The sequence below is a fragment of the Mobula hypostoma genome, chromosome 1, assembly GCF_963921235.1.
Source record: "Mobula hypostoma chromosome 1, sMobHyp1.1, whole genome shotgun sequence".
Taxonomy (NCBI): domain Eukaryota; kingdom Metazoa; phylum Chordata; class Chondrichthyes; order Myliobatiformes; family Myliobatidae; genus Mobula; species Mobula hypostoma.
Window position 1 is genome coordinate 19,709,384 of NC_086097.1, and position 16,519 is coordinate 19,725,902.

At 46.8% G+C, this 16,519-nt stretch overlaps 1 protein-coding gene across 1 annotated transcript in view; it reads right to left on the reverse strand.

Moving 5' to 3' along the window:
* LOC134344432 (acetyl-coenzyme A synthetase 2-like, mitochondrial) overlaps positions 1-16,519 on the reverse strand; it is an 85,140-nt gene that overhangs the window by 12,650 nt on the left and 55,971 nt on the right. Inside the window, exons 9-11 of the mRNA XM_063044208.1 lie at positions 7,157-7,269; positions 4,101-4,227; positions 244-371 (exon numbers count right to left, since the gene is read on the reverse strand). Coding sequence (XP_062900278.1) covers positions 244-371; positions 4,101-4,227; positions 7,157-7,269 — 368 coding nt within the window. The remainder of the gene's footprint in view (positions 1-243; positions 372-4,100; positions 4,228-7,156; positions 7,270-16,519) is intronic.

Consider the following 16,519-nt stretch of genomic DNA (forward strand, 5'->3'; position numbering starts at 1 on the left):
CCTAACTCTGCTCCAATATTTTTATTTTTGGTATATTTTATCAGAATCAGGTTTATTATCACTGACATACGTCACAAATGAAATGTGTTGTTTTGCGCCAGCGAGAGAGGATGCCTTGGTGTGAAAACCTACAGCCCATGAGGTGATTCTTTCAATAAATCCCCAAAGAAGAAATACCAGCTGATACTATTAAGTCTGAAGTGCAAGTTCACCACCCCAAATCACCCTTCTTGGTTCTCCTACCACTGCGCCTTCAATCTCAGCCGTGCCCAGCCTGTGTCCGCTGATGTTAATGACATCGTCCAGCCTGCCCGTGATCTGGTAATAGCCTTTTGCAGATCTGTACGCCCCATCGCCTGTGAAAAAGTGGTCTGTGGAGAGAAAGGAGAGAAGGTGCTTTCTCAGAGATCGTTCACTGTGGCCGCGACTTTCTTTACCCTGCTCTTGCACCAGCAGTTTTGCTGCCCCTTTAATGTCAGCCCCACAATGATCAGTAGTTTCCTCGATGCCTCCCAAGGGGTCTTCTCACTGCCATCTCACCCACAGACTGGCAACCCCCCTGGTTTTGACATTCTTATCCTGTTACAGGAGTAAAACTGAACTTCAGATTCCCAATCTCGAGCAGGAGGAATCTCATTTTTTCAGCATTCCTATTCCACAGTCCCGATCTTGACATAATTTAGACGAGTGCTGCTTCAGCATAGAATAAGATGGCACAGAAGATGACTATTCGGCCCATTAAGCCTGTGCAAGTTCTTTGACGGTTCTCTCCAATAGTCCTCGTCAAGGAGGGGATGGGACCATTTGTCAGCAGTCTAATCTCTCCAGCCCATTCTACCATATCCACTACCTAACTCCACAAGCAAGACTTTACCTCATTACCTTATTTGGTAATGAAATACCCAACCATTTTATTTATTTAGGGACACAGCACGGAACAGGACGTCTGGCCCTTTGACCCATGCCACCAGGAACCCATCGATTTAACCCTAGCCTAATCACGGGACAACTTACAATGACCAATATCCTACTAACATCTTTGGACTGTGGGAGGAAACCAGAGCACCCGGAGGAAAACCTCACATTCCACTGAGAGGACATACAAACTCCTTACAGAGGATGCCAGAATTGACCTCCAAACTCCAGCACCCCAAGCTGTCACAGCTATGCTACCAACTGGTACCGTAATTTTAAATTATCAGCCAACCCAGAACTTAGTGCTAATTGCTGTACAGAAATCTACTACTGGCAATGTGTCGGAACGTTTCATAACTTCAACACTGAAAGGCCTGTCTCTGATTTCACAATCAGTGATTCCAGGCAATCTCTCCATTTACTTCAGCTTTTATTATTTGAAATGTCAATCTCGTAACATTTTAAACTTATTACTTCCATGAACCACTTTAACTTCTGTCAATTCTCCTGGTAAATTATCCTTTGGAGCTGGGTATCATTCTGATAGGGATGGGCTGCTGTCCATCACAGGTTATAATCCCCACTCTGCCAGTTACTCCTTTGGTAATTTATTACTGTCACATGATTAAGACATGCTCTTTAATCCAGGCAAAATCCTAGTAAATCTCCTCTACACTCTCTCTAAGCCTTCCATATCCTTCCTGTAGTGAAGCAACCAGAACTGAACACAATACACCTAGTCTAACCAGAGTTTATAGAGCTGCAATATTACTTGTGGCTCTTGAGTTTGGCACGGACTAGAAGGGCTGAGATGGCCTGTTTCCATGCTGTTATGGTTATATGGTTGAACTCAATTCCCCAGTCAATGAAACCCAACACACCATATGCCTTCTTAACCAACCGAGGGTTCTATGGACCTGGACTCCAAGGTTCCTCTGTTCCTCCTCACTGCTAGGAATCCTACCATTCACTTTGTACTCTGCCTTCAAGCTTGAATCCAAAGTGAATCACTTCACATTTTTCTGGATTGAACTCCACCTGCCACTTCTCAGCCCAGCTCTGCTTCCTGCCTATGTCCTATTGCAACCTACAACCTTCTACACTATCCACAACATCAGAGGGTCCTCAATGTCATATTCAAACTTTAAAAATCACGAAGATTTTTTTAATCTTTATCATTTTTTTTCATCACTTCCTTGAAAACGTCAACCAGGATTCATGAGGCATGATCTGGCCTTCATAAAGCTATGCTGACTATACCTAATAAGACTATGCCTCTCCAAATGCTCATAAGTCTTGTCCTTAAGAATCCTCTCCAGTAGTTTTGCCACCATTACACCTGTAGACATTGGAGCCTAACTAGGCAATTTGGACCATTGAGTCTGATCTGCCATTCCATCATGGCTGATTTAAAGAGTCAGCATGGTAATAAGGTCTTCTGGCCAACAAGCCCACGCCGCCTGGTTACACTCATGTGACCAATTAACCTTCTAGCCTGTACATCTTTGGAACGTGGGAGGAAACGAGCACCTGGAGGAAAACCAAGCAATCACGGGGAGAATGCACAAATTCCTTGGACACAACGACGGGAATTGAACCTGGGGTGTGCCGCCGCTGTAACTGCACTACACTATCCGTTAGGCTGCCATGTCTCACCACTGATGTAAAACTAACTAGTCCACGATTACCAGGATTATCCCTTCTTGATCAAAGGTACGAGATTTACCATCCTCCGATCTACTGGTGCTACTGCTATGGCCAGTAAGGACGCAAAGATCTTCATCAATGACCCTGCAATCTCTTCCCTCACTTCCCACACTAACCTGTGGTTTATCCTGTCCGGCCCTGGGAATTCATCTATTCTACTATTTTTCAAAAGCTCCAAAGATGCACATCTCTTAACCTCAGCATGCTCCAGCACATTCATCTGTTCTACAATAGCCTCACATTCATCAAGGTCCCACTTCCTAATGAAGCAAAGTATTAATTAAGAACCTCCCCTACCTCCTCCTCCTCCTCCTCCAGGCACGTTTCCCCCTTTATCTCTGAGTGGTCCTACCCTCACTCCAGTCATCTCCTGCAACTCACGTACGTGTAAAATGCAAACACGAGGAAATCTGCAGATACTGGAAATTCAAGCAACACACATCAAAGTTGCTGGTGAACGCAGCAGGCCAGGCAGCATCTCTAGGAAGAGGTACAGTCGATGTTTCAGGCCGAGACGAAGGGTCTCGGCCTGAAACGTCGACTGTACCTCTTCCTAGAGATGCTGCTTGGCCTGCTGCGTTCACCAGCAACTTTGATGTGTGTTACATGTAAAATGCCTTGGGATTTTCCATAATTTTCTTCATCAAGACCTTCTGATGTCCCTTTTTAGCTCTCCTGAGTCCTTTTTAAGCTTCATCCTGACTACCTTATAACACTTAAGAGCCATGTTGATCTTTGCTTCCTAAACTAAAGTATGCATCTATGCATTCCTCTTCCTCTTGACTAAAAGTTCCACCTCTTGTCAACCACGGTTCCTTCACCCTACCTTCTTTTCTCTGCCTCAATGGGACAAACCTATCCAGGACCCTATGCAAGTGCCCCCTAAGCAAGCTCCACACCTGTGTTGTGCAGATAAAGTGCAGTGCAGGTAGACAATAAGGAGCAAGAGCCCTGACAATGTAGATTGTGAAGTCAGGAGTTCCTGATATCAAACAATTCAATATTCTTACAACAGTGAGACAAAAGCTGTCCTTCAGCCTGGCAGTTCATGCTTTCAGGTTTTTGAACTTTCTCCTTGAGGGGAAGGGAGCGAACAGAAAATATCTGGGGTCTTTGATTGTGCTGGATGGTTTACTGAAATGGCAGGAAGTATAGACAGAGATCTTAGAGGTGGCTAGTTTCAACTATCCATTCAATTCCACTTAGCAACTGACTGCTGAATTGACCTCTGAACTGTTCGAGGTGCTCCAGATCTAACAGCTCATTGGGTGAGCAGTTTTTGCTTCATTTGCTCTCCACCATCCCAGTTCTTTGGCTTTATTCCATGTCTTCCAGTTACCAGCCATTCTGCTAATTACTTGTCAAACTTCTCCTACTAATATTTTCTACCTCAGACAGTGTGCACAGTCTCTCCCGAGGACGCAATTCCCTCTTCCCTGCAACAAATCTCCTATGATCGATGCAAAGAGTGCACTCACTGGGGTAGGGCTTGAAATAAGTGTTCACAAATCTGTTGTGGTCGTTGTAGATAGTCCTGGCCATCCCAGGCCACGGCTGGGCGATGCATAGCGAGCCAGAGATATTGTTGCCCGTCAACCTCCTACCCTGGAACAGACAGAGCAAAGTCAGTACGCAGAATGTAGAACAATACAGCACGGTACAAGGCCCTATGGCCTACGATGTTACACCATTCTTTTAACCTACTCCGAGATCAATCTAATCCTTCCCTCCCACATGGTCCTCAATTCTTCTTCATCCATGAACTATCTAAAGGTCTCTTTAATGTCCCCATTCTATCCGCCTCTACCACCACCCCCATCAGTAAATTCCAGGCACTTGGCTCTCTGTGTAAATCTCCTCTAAAATGTTGCCGCTCACTTTAAAGGGATGTCCTCTGACATGAGCCATTGGCACCCTGGGGAAAAAGGCAGTGGCTGTTCACTGTGTCTATGGCTTTTATCAATTTGTATACTTCTAGCACCTCTCATCCTCGTTCGCTCCAAAGAGAAAAGCTCAAGCCTATCTTCATAAGACATGCTCTCTAGTCCAGGCAGCATCCTGGTAAACCTCCCCTGTACCCTCTCTTGTGCTTCCACATCCTTCTTATAATGAGGTGACCAGAACTGAACACAGTACTCTAAGTGGGGTCAAACCAGACGTTTATAGAGCTATAACATTACCTCATGGCTCTTGAACTCAATCCCTGACAAATGAAGGCCAACGCACTGCACTCCTCCTTAACCATCCTATCAATTTACGCAGCAGCTCTGAGAGATCTGTGGACTTGGACCCCAGGTTTCTCCACACTGCTAAGAATTCTGCCATTAACTTTGCACTCTGCCATCAAGGTAGTCTTCCAAAGTGAATCACTTGGCATTTTTCTGCAGTGAGATCAAGGGACCGAGTTAACTTTACTCAACGGTTGGAGAGCTAACTCAAGCTGCAAATATGAATCATTCTACGGAAGATTACAGGACAAATGAAATAGACTAGTGAACAGGCAAGAAAGAGGCTAACCATACCATACATCAGGAAGGTTTCCGAAATGACAAGACTGCTCCAACCGCATGGAATAATACTGGCACACAAACCCAGCACAATCATCAGAACAAAAGATCCAACGGCCCGTGTGGACAGAACAAATGTACTATACCAAATCCTTTGTGGAGACTGCCCAAAACACTATGCAGGACAGATGGGGAGAAAACTATCCATGAGACTATATGAACATCAGCTAGCCATAAGAAGATGTGATCCACTGTCACCCATCTCAGAAAATGAAGACCGAGACACAAGTTCGTCTGGAAAGCTACAAAAATCCTAGCAGAAGCACAAAAGAAGAAATCAAGGGAATTCTCAGGAGCTTGGTTCTGAATGGAAAACTCTGCTAACAAGCATATGGAACTGGACACAATTTATGAACTAATGCATCTGCAGGATCAGGACCAAGGGGTGAGCTGCAGACACCAGAGGAGCCAACGCTCACAACGACCGATAACCAGGCATACGGGCTAGTGGAGATCACTCAGCTATCCAGTTGGCAGGATCCAGTGGAGACTGATGACCAGTGCGACAGCCACCGAGTCAGACCAACATAAAGATGAACACTCGGCAGACAGAACACTCCACTGCACACTGATAATGCCACCTCCGCTGGCGATGAAACGTCTGCGACCTAACCTCCAGGCTCAGCAAACAACCCAGAAATAAGCAGCCGACCCGAGCTACCAATCTTCTCTTTCATTTCCAAGGTCACAAGAACCAAGCGAGCAGGAAGACATGAGTGATAGGGCAATACAGCACAGAAACAGGCCCTTCCATCCCAAGCAATCCATGCAAACCAACATGCCCATCCAAACAAGTCTCATTTGCCCTTGTTTGACCCATATCCTGTCACATGCTGAAAGGTTTGGTGTTGGTTTATTATTGTCATGTACCAAGATAGAGTCAAAAGCTTGTCTTGCATACTGTTTCAACAGACTACACAGTGCGGAGATAGAATAAAGTAAAACAACAACAATGCAGAATAATGTGTAAAAGCTGCAGAGAAAGTGCAGTGCAGGTTAACAACAAGGTGCAGGATCATAAAGAGGCAGATTGTAAGGCCAAGACTCCATCTTTCCATTCAAAAGTCTGATATCAGTGGGACAGAAGCAGTGCTACGGGCTTTCAGGCTTTCGTATCTTCTCCCTGACGGGAGACAGGAGAAGAGAGAATGCCCGGGGTGGCTGGGGTCTTGGATTATGCTGGCTTCTTTACTGAGGAAGTGAGAAGTATAGACAGAGTTCATGGAGAGGAGGCTGGTTTCTGTGATGTCCACAGCTCTCTGCGGTTTCACGCGGTCACGTGCAACACAGACGCAATGGGAGCTATACACGTGCTGTAGATGTGGCTGAAAGGTCTCTTTCCACGTTACACTTAGAGTCATAGTACCCTACAGCAAAGAAACAGGCCCTTCGGCCCATCCTGTGCATACCAAACCTGCCTAATCCCATGCCCACCCATCCATGTACCTGTCCAAAGTTCTCCTAAAAGCTGAAATCAAAATCGCATCCACCACTTGCACTGGCAGTTTGCCCCACACTCTCGCCATTCGGAGTGAAGAAGTGCTCCCTCGTGTTCCCCTTGAATGCTTCACCTTTCACCCTTAACCTATGACCTCTAGTTCTAGTCTTGCCCAACTTCAGTGGAAAAAGCCTGCTTGCGTTTACCCTATCATTCTACGCTGTTCGAAAGTGCTGTCTTTCGCGAATGGGCCACAGCTGTAGCTGTCATCACCTGCTGACTCACTGCAAATACTGCATTCCTGCGGGACAAGGCACTTCCTCAAACCCACACTTCCCATGGCCTTTCACTGAGAGTTCAAATCACCGCATATTCTCCAGCAGGTCCCAGCCAGAACACATTACATTCCCTTTTGCTCCCTCAGTTCAGCGAGCATTATACACAGGCCAGCATCTTACTGATCTCCCCAGGCGAAGTGGCAGCAGCAGAAAAGCGAACCAGAGGGATTCGGACAATGTAACCCGGTTACCTGCTCATCCATGAGGACAGGATCTATTCCAAAGAAGGGCCTCATGGCCATGGCTGGGACGATCTCAGCGTCTCTCTTGGCAGGGTGGGGAGCAATACAGATTCCACCAGTCTCTGGAAGACAAAGTGTCCATTAGTATAGAGGATCAACTTACTTCCAGATCACCATCACCATTACATGCCATGTCGTATGATCTGGGCGATCATGGTCCATGACCATAATTGTTTTTGGCAAATTTGTCTTCAGAAGTGGTTTGCTATCACCTTCTTCTGGGCAGCGTCTTTACAAGTCAGTTGGCCCCAGCCAGTATCAATACTCTTCAGAGACTATCTGCCCAGCAACAGTGGTTGCACAAGCAGGACATGTGATATGAACCAGCCGCTCATACGACCTTCGACCAACTGCTCCCATGGCTTCAGGTGACCCTGATCGAGGGCCTAGGCAGGTGCTACACCTTGCCCAAGGGTGACCTGCAGGCTAGTAGAGGGAAGGAGCATCTTACACCTCCTTTGGTAGAGACGTATCTCCACTCCGCCACTCTCTGAGATACAGCACGGTAAATAAACCCTTCTGAACCAACAAGTCCACGCCATCCAATTACACCCATGTGACCAATTAACGCTACTGACCTGTACACCTTTGGAATGTGGGAGGAAACTGGAGCACCCAGAGGAAACCCACATGGTCACTGAAAGAACATATAAACAGTGGCAGGCATCGAATCCACGTCACTGGCGCTGTAAAAGTGTTACGCTAACCACTTCGCTACTGTGCTCCTCTAATTCATCAGATCCTCAAGGCAGATAATCAGCCCTTCACACAGAAACACTGAGAGCCCTCTTTTGCCTCACGAACCATGTCAGCAACAGAGTCTATTTGTAAAGTAATTGTAATAAATGGTCACTAATTACTCAACTTATCCTCACACACAATGCAAGGCTTTCTACTGGCCCCTTCTTCCTGCACAGTTAACTCCTTCAGTTCCTCTGCTGAAGTCCACTCGCCGTGCAAGAGGCACAGCAGTGCAGTCGCCAGCGCTGCCGCCTCACAGCTCCCGCGGTCCGGCTTCGGGCCTGACCTTCGGTGCTCGCTGCGTGGAGTCTGCACGCCCTCCCTGTGACCGCATGAATTTCCTGCCGGCGCTCCGGCTTACTTTCCACATCTCAAGGACGCGCAGGCTGGTAGGTTAGCTGGCCACTGTAAATTGCTCCAAGTGCGCTGAGGCTCTGTGATTTGCTACTCCACTGCAAAGTCCGTTTGAGGTATGCCTCCCACGTAAAGGTTTAAATGCTCAAAGCTTTAGAGAGGGTGCCGAGATTTATCAGGATTCTGCCTGGATTGGAGAGCATGTCCTTTGAAGAAGGGCTTTTCTCTTTGGAGCCAAGGAGGATGAGAGGTAGCTTGATAGAGATGTACAAGATAATAAAAAGCATAGATAGAGTGGACCATTAAAAACTTTTTCCCCGTGCTGGAAATGGCTGATGCCATTGGGCATAATTTAAAGATGATCAGAGGAAAGTATCAGACGAAGGCCCCAAATCCTCGGCTTTGTGTATCGCCTGTTGCCGGGGCCGGGGTCGAAATGCTCGGCAGAGATGGTGCTCGGTGTCAAATAGGTGGTCGGAGGCTCGGAGTTTTTCGGACGGACTCGGAGTCAGACTGTGGTCGGATGTTTCCGGGATGCTGCACCGGCAAGTTGGCGGCGCTGGAGGTTCACCGTCTATGTGAGATAATGGGACTTTCGAGTGACTCTGAGACTTTTACTGTGCCATGGTCTGTTCTTATCAAATTACGGTATTGCTTTGCACTGTTGTAACTATATGTTATAATTATGTGTTTTTTGTTAGTTTTTAAGTCGGTTTGTCATGTGCTTTCGTGATATCATTCTGGAAAAACATTTTTATCACTTCTTAATGCATGCATTACTAAATGACAATAAAAGGGGACTGCATGTCCTCATAATCATAATAATAATAATAATAGGGGGATGTCAGACGCAAGTTCTTTACACAGAGCGTAGTGAATGTGTGGAATGCCCTGCAAGGGTGGTGGTAGAAGAGGCAGATACATCAGGGGCATTCAAGAAACTCTTAGACAGACACATTCCCACTGCTGTCTGAAAGGAGTTTGTACATTCTCCCCGTGACCGTATGGGTTTCCTCCAGGTGCTCTGGTTTCCTCCCACAATCCAAAGACAAAACAGTTGGTTAAGTTAATTAGTCATTGTAAATTGTCCCGTGATTAGGCCAGGGATAAATCAGGGGATTGCTGGGTGGTGTGGCTTGAAGGGTCAGAAGGGCCTATTCTGTGCTGTATCTCAATAAATAAAACAAATAATTAAATTATGATAGCAAAATGGAGGAGGGAAGGGTTAGATTGATCTTGGAAAGGTTAAATGGTTGGTAGAAGATCATGGGTCAAAGGGCCTGGCCTGTGCTGTGATGTTCTATGTTCTCTTTTCAACAGTCCAGTGAGACTGACTCTCGCTGTTCCCCCTTCATAACCTCGACTGCTTTCTGGCAGTCCTGATGAAGCGTTTTGCCCTGAAACGGCAACTATATATTCCTTTCAACAGATGCTGCCTGACCTGCTGAGTTCCTCTAGCATTTTGTATGTTTTGCCTCAGTACGATGTTGCATTAATAGACTTCTTTCAGTCACAGGACCAACAGTATAACCCATCTTTATTCAGAGATTGCAAAGGCCCAGAACAGATGGTAATAATACTGAACAACCCTTTTCTCTCAACAAATCAGGGGCAGAACCTTGTCTCCAAGTGTCTCTCTACTCCTGTTACTGTAGATGGCAGCACTCCCATCATCCATCCAGCAGGGAGAGGCATTGAGCCCATTCTCGAGCTTTACGCCTGGAACTCAACACCAGTTCTGTACTGAGGGAGAAGCAGACCATCAGAACTTTAGATGAAAAGACAATGGGGTGACCTGTTGGGCACCCTTTGAGAGAAGGGTAATGCAGTGTGATGTGACCAGGATGAACATTAAATTTTCCTGAATGCTATTGGTATCGCTTTGCTTTGGAAACTGAAGCAGAAAACCTCAGTTTATTAAAGAAGAACGATGCATAGCAAAGCAAATATAGCTCCTCCTCGTTTAACGAAGGACACTTTTGATGGCATCATTTCCGGTTTACCTGCCACCCTCGTGCCTCTCGTTGTCATTCTGGAGACGTGCAGTCCTTTCATCCCCCGTCTCTTCATCTCTTCAGCTGTCTGTTGTTTGTCTCTGATCCTGGAGACGTGCATGCCTCTCCTCCTCTGTCTCTTCTTCTCTCATCTTCTTTTGTCCTGACTCTTTGATCCTGGCCTCATCCGATTCTTGTTCTCTCCCTCTCCTTGCCGCTTCCTGACGACGTTTGGCATTATCTTTTGACCATAATGTCCCCCTTCCCTTTCCACGCGGCATAATTAGGCTGACGTTTTTTTTACCCTAATGCTGGATAGAAGATACGAAGTACTAACACCAAAGGATGCTGATAATTCTTGATGATGTGGTTGGCGCTCTCCTAAATGGACGTGATATAGTCACCGCTGTCCTTTGACTGCAGCAAAGGGTTTTATGGATGTCTCGAAGTACGTCATTACAATAAGATTTAATTATCTCTTATTGATGGGTGGCAGTTAGATCTGCCCCAATCCTGCACATGCTGATCGTGATTAGCAGAATGTGACCCTTCGAATTAGAGCTGCCCTGCCCTTTTGCTCCAGTAGGTGTCGCTGCTGAGGTTGGCCGTGCGCATGCGTCGGGCTGTCGCATCCCGATTTCCATGATGGCGGATCGGCTCTCGGGTGAAAGCGAGCCTGGTGATTTTGGCAAATGAGCAATTTTATATGAATATATAACCCTAAACTTTGCCTGTATTCTGCAAGTTGGCGCATTTTAATTCGATTTAGCCAAAAAAAGTGCCGCTGTAATGCACCGTTTGAACTAATTGGAGGTCACAAACAAACAAACAGAGCATAAACACAAAATACTCTGCAGATGCTGGGGTCAAAGCAACACTCACACACGCTGGAGGAACTCAGCAGGTTGGGCAGCATCCATGGAAACGACCAGTCAACGTTTCGGGCCGGAACCCTTCGTCAGGACTGAAGAGGGAAGGGGCAGAGGCCCTATAAAGAAGGTGGGGGGAGGGTGGGAAGGAGAAGGCTGGTAGGTTCCAGGTGAAAAACCAGTAGGGGGAAAGATAAAGGGGTGGGGGAGGGGAGGCATGGAGGTGATAGGCAGGAAAGGTGAAGAAGGAATAGGGGAAAGCACAATGCGTAGTAGAAGGAGGCGGAACCATGAGGGAGGTGATAGGCAGCTGGGGGAGGGGGCAGAGTGAAACTGGGATAGGGGAAGGGAGGGAATTACCGGAAGTTGGAGAATTCGATGTTCATACCAAGGGGCTGGAGACTACCTAGACGGTATATGAGGTGTTGCTCCTCCAACCTGAGTTTAGCCTCATCATGGCAGTATGACAAACAGAGCATGAGAGTTTTAGTAGTATATAGTGTTACGAGAATACACATAAAATTAAGATGTTTGCTGGCCTGGGCTAGCATCAGTGGCATCAGCAATTGGTCTGCCACCTGCCCTCAGGGGAAGGAGAGATAAGGAACAATGGAGCAGCGTCTGGAGATGTGTAATGAAGGGACGTGGGAGAGAGAGCTGTCTGGAGCGGCTCCCCCCTTTGAACCCTGAACTGTTTGAAGTGATGGACAGGCGATACCCCAGCAGGGGGATAAAAAGGGACAGGTTCGCTAAGACACACACACGCCACCCGAGGTAACGAGACCCTGGAAGCGGTGCGCCTCTCACGAGTGGGTGAGAAGTGCCAGACAACGACAAGGGTGGAAAGGTACGATCAGCGGGAACCCGGTGTGTGTCCGCCCTGGCCTGGGTGCCGGGTTCACTGCAGAGGATCGACCGCATCTGGAGGAGGGGTCACAGTCGGTGACCTCAGGTGACATCACCAAGGACCCGCCCAAAAGTTGCTTGTGAGCAATCTCGCTGATCTGTGAGTGAAGCTGTGCTGAATGATGAGTTGTTCCTGTTCTCTCTGTCTCTCTTCCCGCACGTTGTCCATCGCCATGGCAACGATTACTGCGAACTGAACTACTAACTGGACTGAACTTTGAGTCATTTTGAAATTTGGTCATTTACCCCTAGACAACGATAGAGCTTGATTGATGCTGTTATCTTAATGCTGTGCACATGTGTGTTTATCATCACTGAACTGTTGCATTTATTATCCTTTCGATTACTGTGTTGCTTGTTTCTTTAATAAAACTTTCTTAGTTCTAGTACTCCAGACTCCAACTGAGTGATCCATTTCTGCTGGTTTGGCAACCCAGTTACGGGGTACGTAACAATAGATATTAAACCAAGGTCCTATCTGCTCTCTCAGGCAGAAGTAAAAGGTGCCAATCACACTATTCCAAGAAGCACATTTACATGGAGTGCTGCCACAAAAAGAGCAGTATCCATCATCAAAACCCCACCACCACCCAGGCCACGCCGCCTCTTTGCTACTATCATCAGGCAGGAGGTATCGGGGCCTAAGGACCCACAGCACCAGGTTCGGGAACAACCAACAAGCTCCTGAACCAGTGCAGATAATTTCAACCACCACTGCTCCAAGCTGATTCTACGACCTACAGACTCACTTCCAAGGACACGAAGGATTCTGCAGATGCTGGAAATCCAGGGTAATACACCCAGAAGGCTGGAGGAACTCAGCAGATCAGGCAGCATCTACACAGGAGTAAAGAGTCAACGTCTCGGGCTGAGACCCCCCCATCAGGACAGACTTTCAAGGACCCTTTACATCTCATGTACTCAGCATTATTTTCTATTTGCATAGTGCGTCTTCCTTTGAACACTGGTTGTTTGTCCATCTGTTTGTACATAGATTTCATATACAAAATATAGACATATAGATTTCATATACAAAGTAAAGACATATAGATTACATATACAAAGTTAGACATCTTTGATGATAAATTTAGTTTGAACTTTGACACTCTTGCTGCATTCCAGCTAAATTTACCCTGAGCCCATGATAAATTATCCAGCTATGACAGTGCTGTTTGTGGGAGTGTCCTGTAGCCAGATATGCTGTACTTCAGCAATAGTTCATGAGTCACAGAGCAACTTGGACCATCTCCAGCTTTGAAGTGACACAATATAAATACACCTCTTTCCTGGAAGTAATTTGGAAGTTGTGTATCTCAGGTAGTCAACAGCTGGTTGAGTTGTTCTTGCCGACATCCATCTCATCATTTTTTTTATACAACTTGATCGCATATTTTTCTAGGTGATTATACACATCGGAGTTAAGCATTCAGACCATACATTTCCTGTTTTGCCTGGCGATAGACCATGCCACTGGATGGTTGATTGGTGGCCAGTAACTGACTCTTTGTAGTCTATATTTTGGGCATCAAATGCTCAAGTGTGCTGGTTGTTGGGAGAACTTGACCTGCAGGCAAGCCTCCACACAGGAGCAACTTTTCCTCCTCCATGAATGCTTAAGGCGGGGGAGGGGGTGGGGGGGGGAACGATCAAGTTATAAAACAGGAACGAGATGAATGCTGCAAGATCGGAGAACAACTCAACCCAACGACATCCTTTCTGTTTACCACACAGAATAGCTATCACACTGTGGTCCATCATTGCACAGACCTCCAACGTCACACCCTGGAGTGGAACAGTTTCCAATCTGCCCCAACTCCATCCATTCAGAAAGACACCACGCTTTCACCGATGCTGACTGCCACATCTATTTATGTCGAGGGTTCCACAACGTGCCAATTCCAACCACGGCTGCTCAGATCTGAAGCTATGGTTCAACTGCTGTATCAGTGAGTCCAAAGCACCATCAGGGACATCCAGGAAGTAGCAGGTTGCTCAGGGAAACAGGAACAGTGCAGAACCGACATTCCCCAACTGGGCCCAATCTGCCCCATGTTAGATGGCAGCACAAAACCAGCAATCAAGAATGCTGCTCCTATTGTCAGGACTGCCTAATGAAACTGGAACTCATCTCAATCGATCAACACCCACTTCCGGTGCTCCCAAAGACCTGGAAACCATAGTCTTTGGCTGGCCCTGACAGCCTGCCCTTCCAGCCCTGGAAGGCTGCTGCAAGCAAGTTTCTCGCTGCACCTGGACCGCCAGCACTCTTTCCAGTCAAGATGGCGCCAGCGAGCAATGCTCCCTCGGTCCGCATCTTCCAGATAGCTCACGAAAATATCCTTTTCACTTCTTTTCCGTCTGTTTAAGGTGAAATGTGTTTCTGGGACATTTAAGAGTTAGAGCCTGCGACTTACAGTTTGGAGATTGTTTGAGTGATCCAGCTCTTTGTTGTCTCCAAGAAGATTGAGGGAAGCGAGCACGTACTCGGAAGGCCTCGATGCGAAGAAACTTCAAGACAGGGCATGTGCCAATGTCTCGCCATTTAAAGCTTCCATTAATTCCTGATTAGAGCGTCGAGGCAGATTAAGACACAGAAGCAGATGCGAGGCAGGCGAGAGTCTCGGCGCAGACTGTGGCTTTTTGATCACGGCTGGAGAAGGAGCCTGTGAGTGGCCTGTCACTGTGTGGCTCGCTGTGTGCCTTGCTGCACTCATATGGTACCCACTCTTTCGATGATGCCGTAGGATGGTACAGTGGTTTTGCGTTTATGGATTGGACTACTGTGTTTATAGACTGTCAACTTCTTCTGACTTATGGTTTTTACATTGCGTTTTTTTATTACCCGTTCCTTTTCTGTTTTGTTGTGCGAAGGGAGGGGTTTGGGCGTTGATGTTCTGTTAGCTCTTTCATGTGGGGGAGGTATTGCTTTCTGAGGGTCATTTTGTGTGGGGGGAGGGGGATTTTGGGGGTTGATGATCACGATGCTATTCTTTTTTTGTACGGGGGGGTGTAGATTTGATGTTTCTCTCTGAAACAACTTTCATTTTCTTTCTTATTTTCATAGCTATCCGGCGGACACGTGCTTTGATAATAAATGAACCTTTGACCTCACCATACTTGTGATCACAGCCATAAACTCCAAAATTGACCTGGCAGCATGAACTGACAGAGAACCGCAGTTTTCTACCAAAGCCTCGCTTGTCCCTTTATTATGTGCCGTGTCGTATGACATGGGCAATCATGGTCTTTGTATGACCATGACTGTTACTGGTAAATTTTTCTACAGAAGAGGTTTGCCATTGCCACCTTCTGGGCAGTGTCTTTACGAGACGGGTGACCCCAGCCATGATGAATGGTCTTCAGAGACTGTCTGCCTGGTGTCAGAGGTCACATAACCAGGACGTGTGATGTGCACCAGCCGTTCATACGAACATCCCCACCTGCTCCCATGGCTTCATGTGACCCTGATCAGTTGCTACACCTTGTCCAAGGGTGACCTGCAGACTAGCAGAGGAAAGGAGCGCCTTACACCTCCTTTGGTAGAGATATATCTCTAACATGCCATCCAACTGATTCTATAAAATAACAGAATCTAATTGTGAATTCTTCAAGTTCCCAGTTGCCTGATAGCGACTGTTTCTTCAAAACACAGATTTCAAAAGTAAATGTGGTTCAAAACTTGCTTGCTTTGCCCTTGTCCTTCTACACTCCTGACTGTGGGGCTAGCGACTGCCCAAATACCATTTATGAATTCACCAGTGACACAGCTGTTAGCCAAATCTCAGATGGCAACAAGGGGACGCATAGGAGCGAGATAGATCAGCTGGCTCTGTGGTGTGGCAACAACGACCTTGCACTCAACATCAGCTATTGGGGACGTCGGGAGGACACACACCAATCCTCATCAAGGAGTCAGCACAGAAAAGGGGGGCAGCTTTGACTTCCTGGCCATCGACGTCTCACAGCATCTATCCTGGGCCCAACACATTAATGCGCTGGTGTATCATGGCTATACTTCGTTTGGAGTTTGAGGATATTTAGTATGTTACCAAAACACTTGCGAATTTCTGTAGTAGCGAGCATTCTGACTGGTTGCATCACTGCCTGACATGGAGGCTGCAATGCACAGAATTGGAAAAAGCTTCAGAGGACGGTAAACTCAACCATCTCCATCATGGACATTAGCCTCCCCATCATCAAAGGCATCTTTAATAGGCAATGCCTGAAAAAGTTTGCAACATTATTAAGGACTCTCACTACCCAATTTATTTCCTTTTCCCATTGCTGCCATCAGGGAGGTGGTACAGGAGCATGAAGACCTGCACTCAAAGATGTAGGAACAGCTTCTTACCCTCCACCATCAGATTTCTAAATGGTTCTTGAACACTACCTCACTATTCCTCTTCTGTAGTAGTGAATGCTGCAGCTCTGCTAGAAAGAGCCCAAGC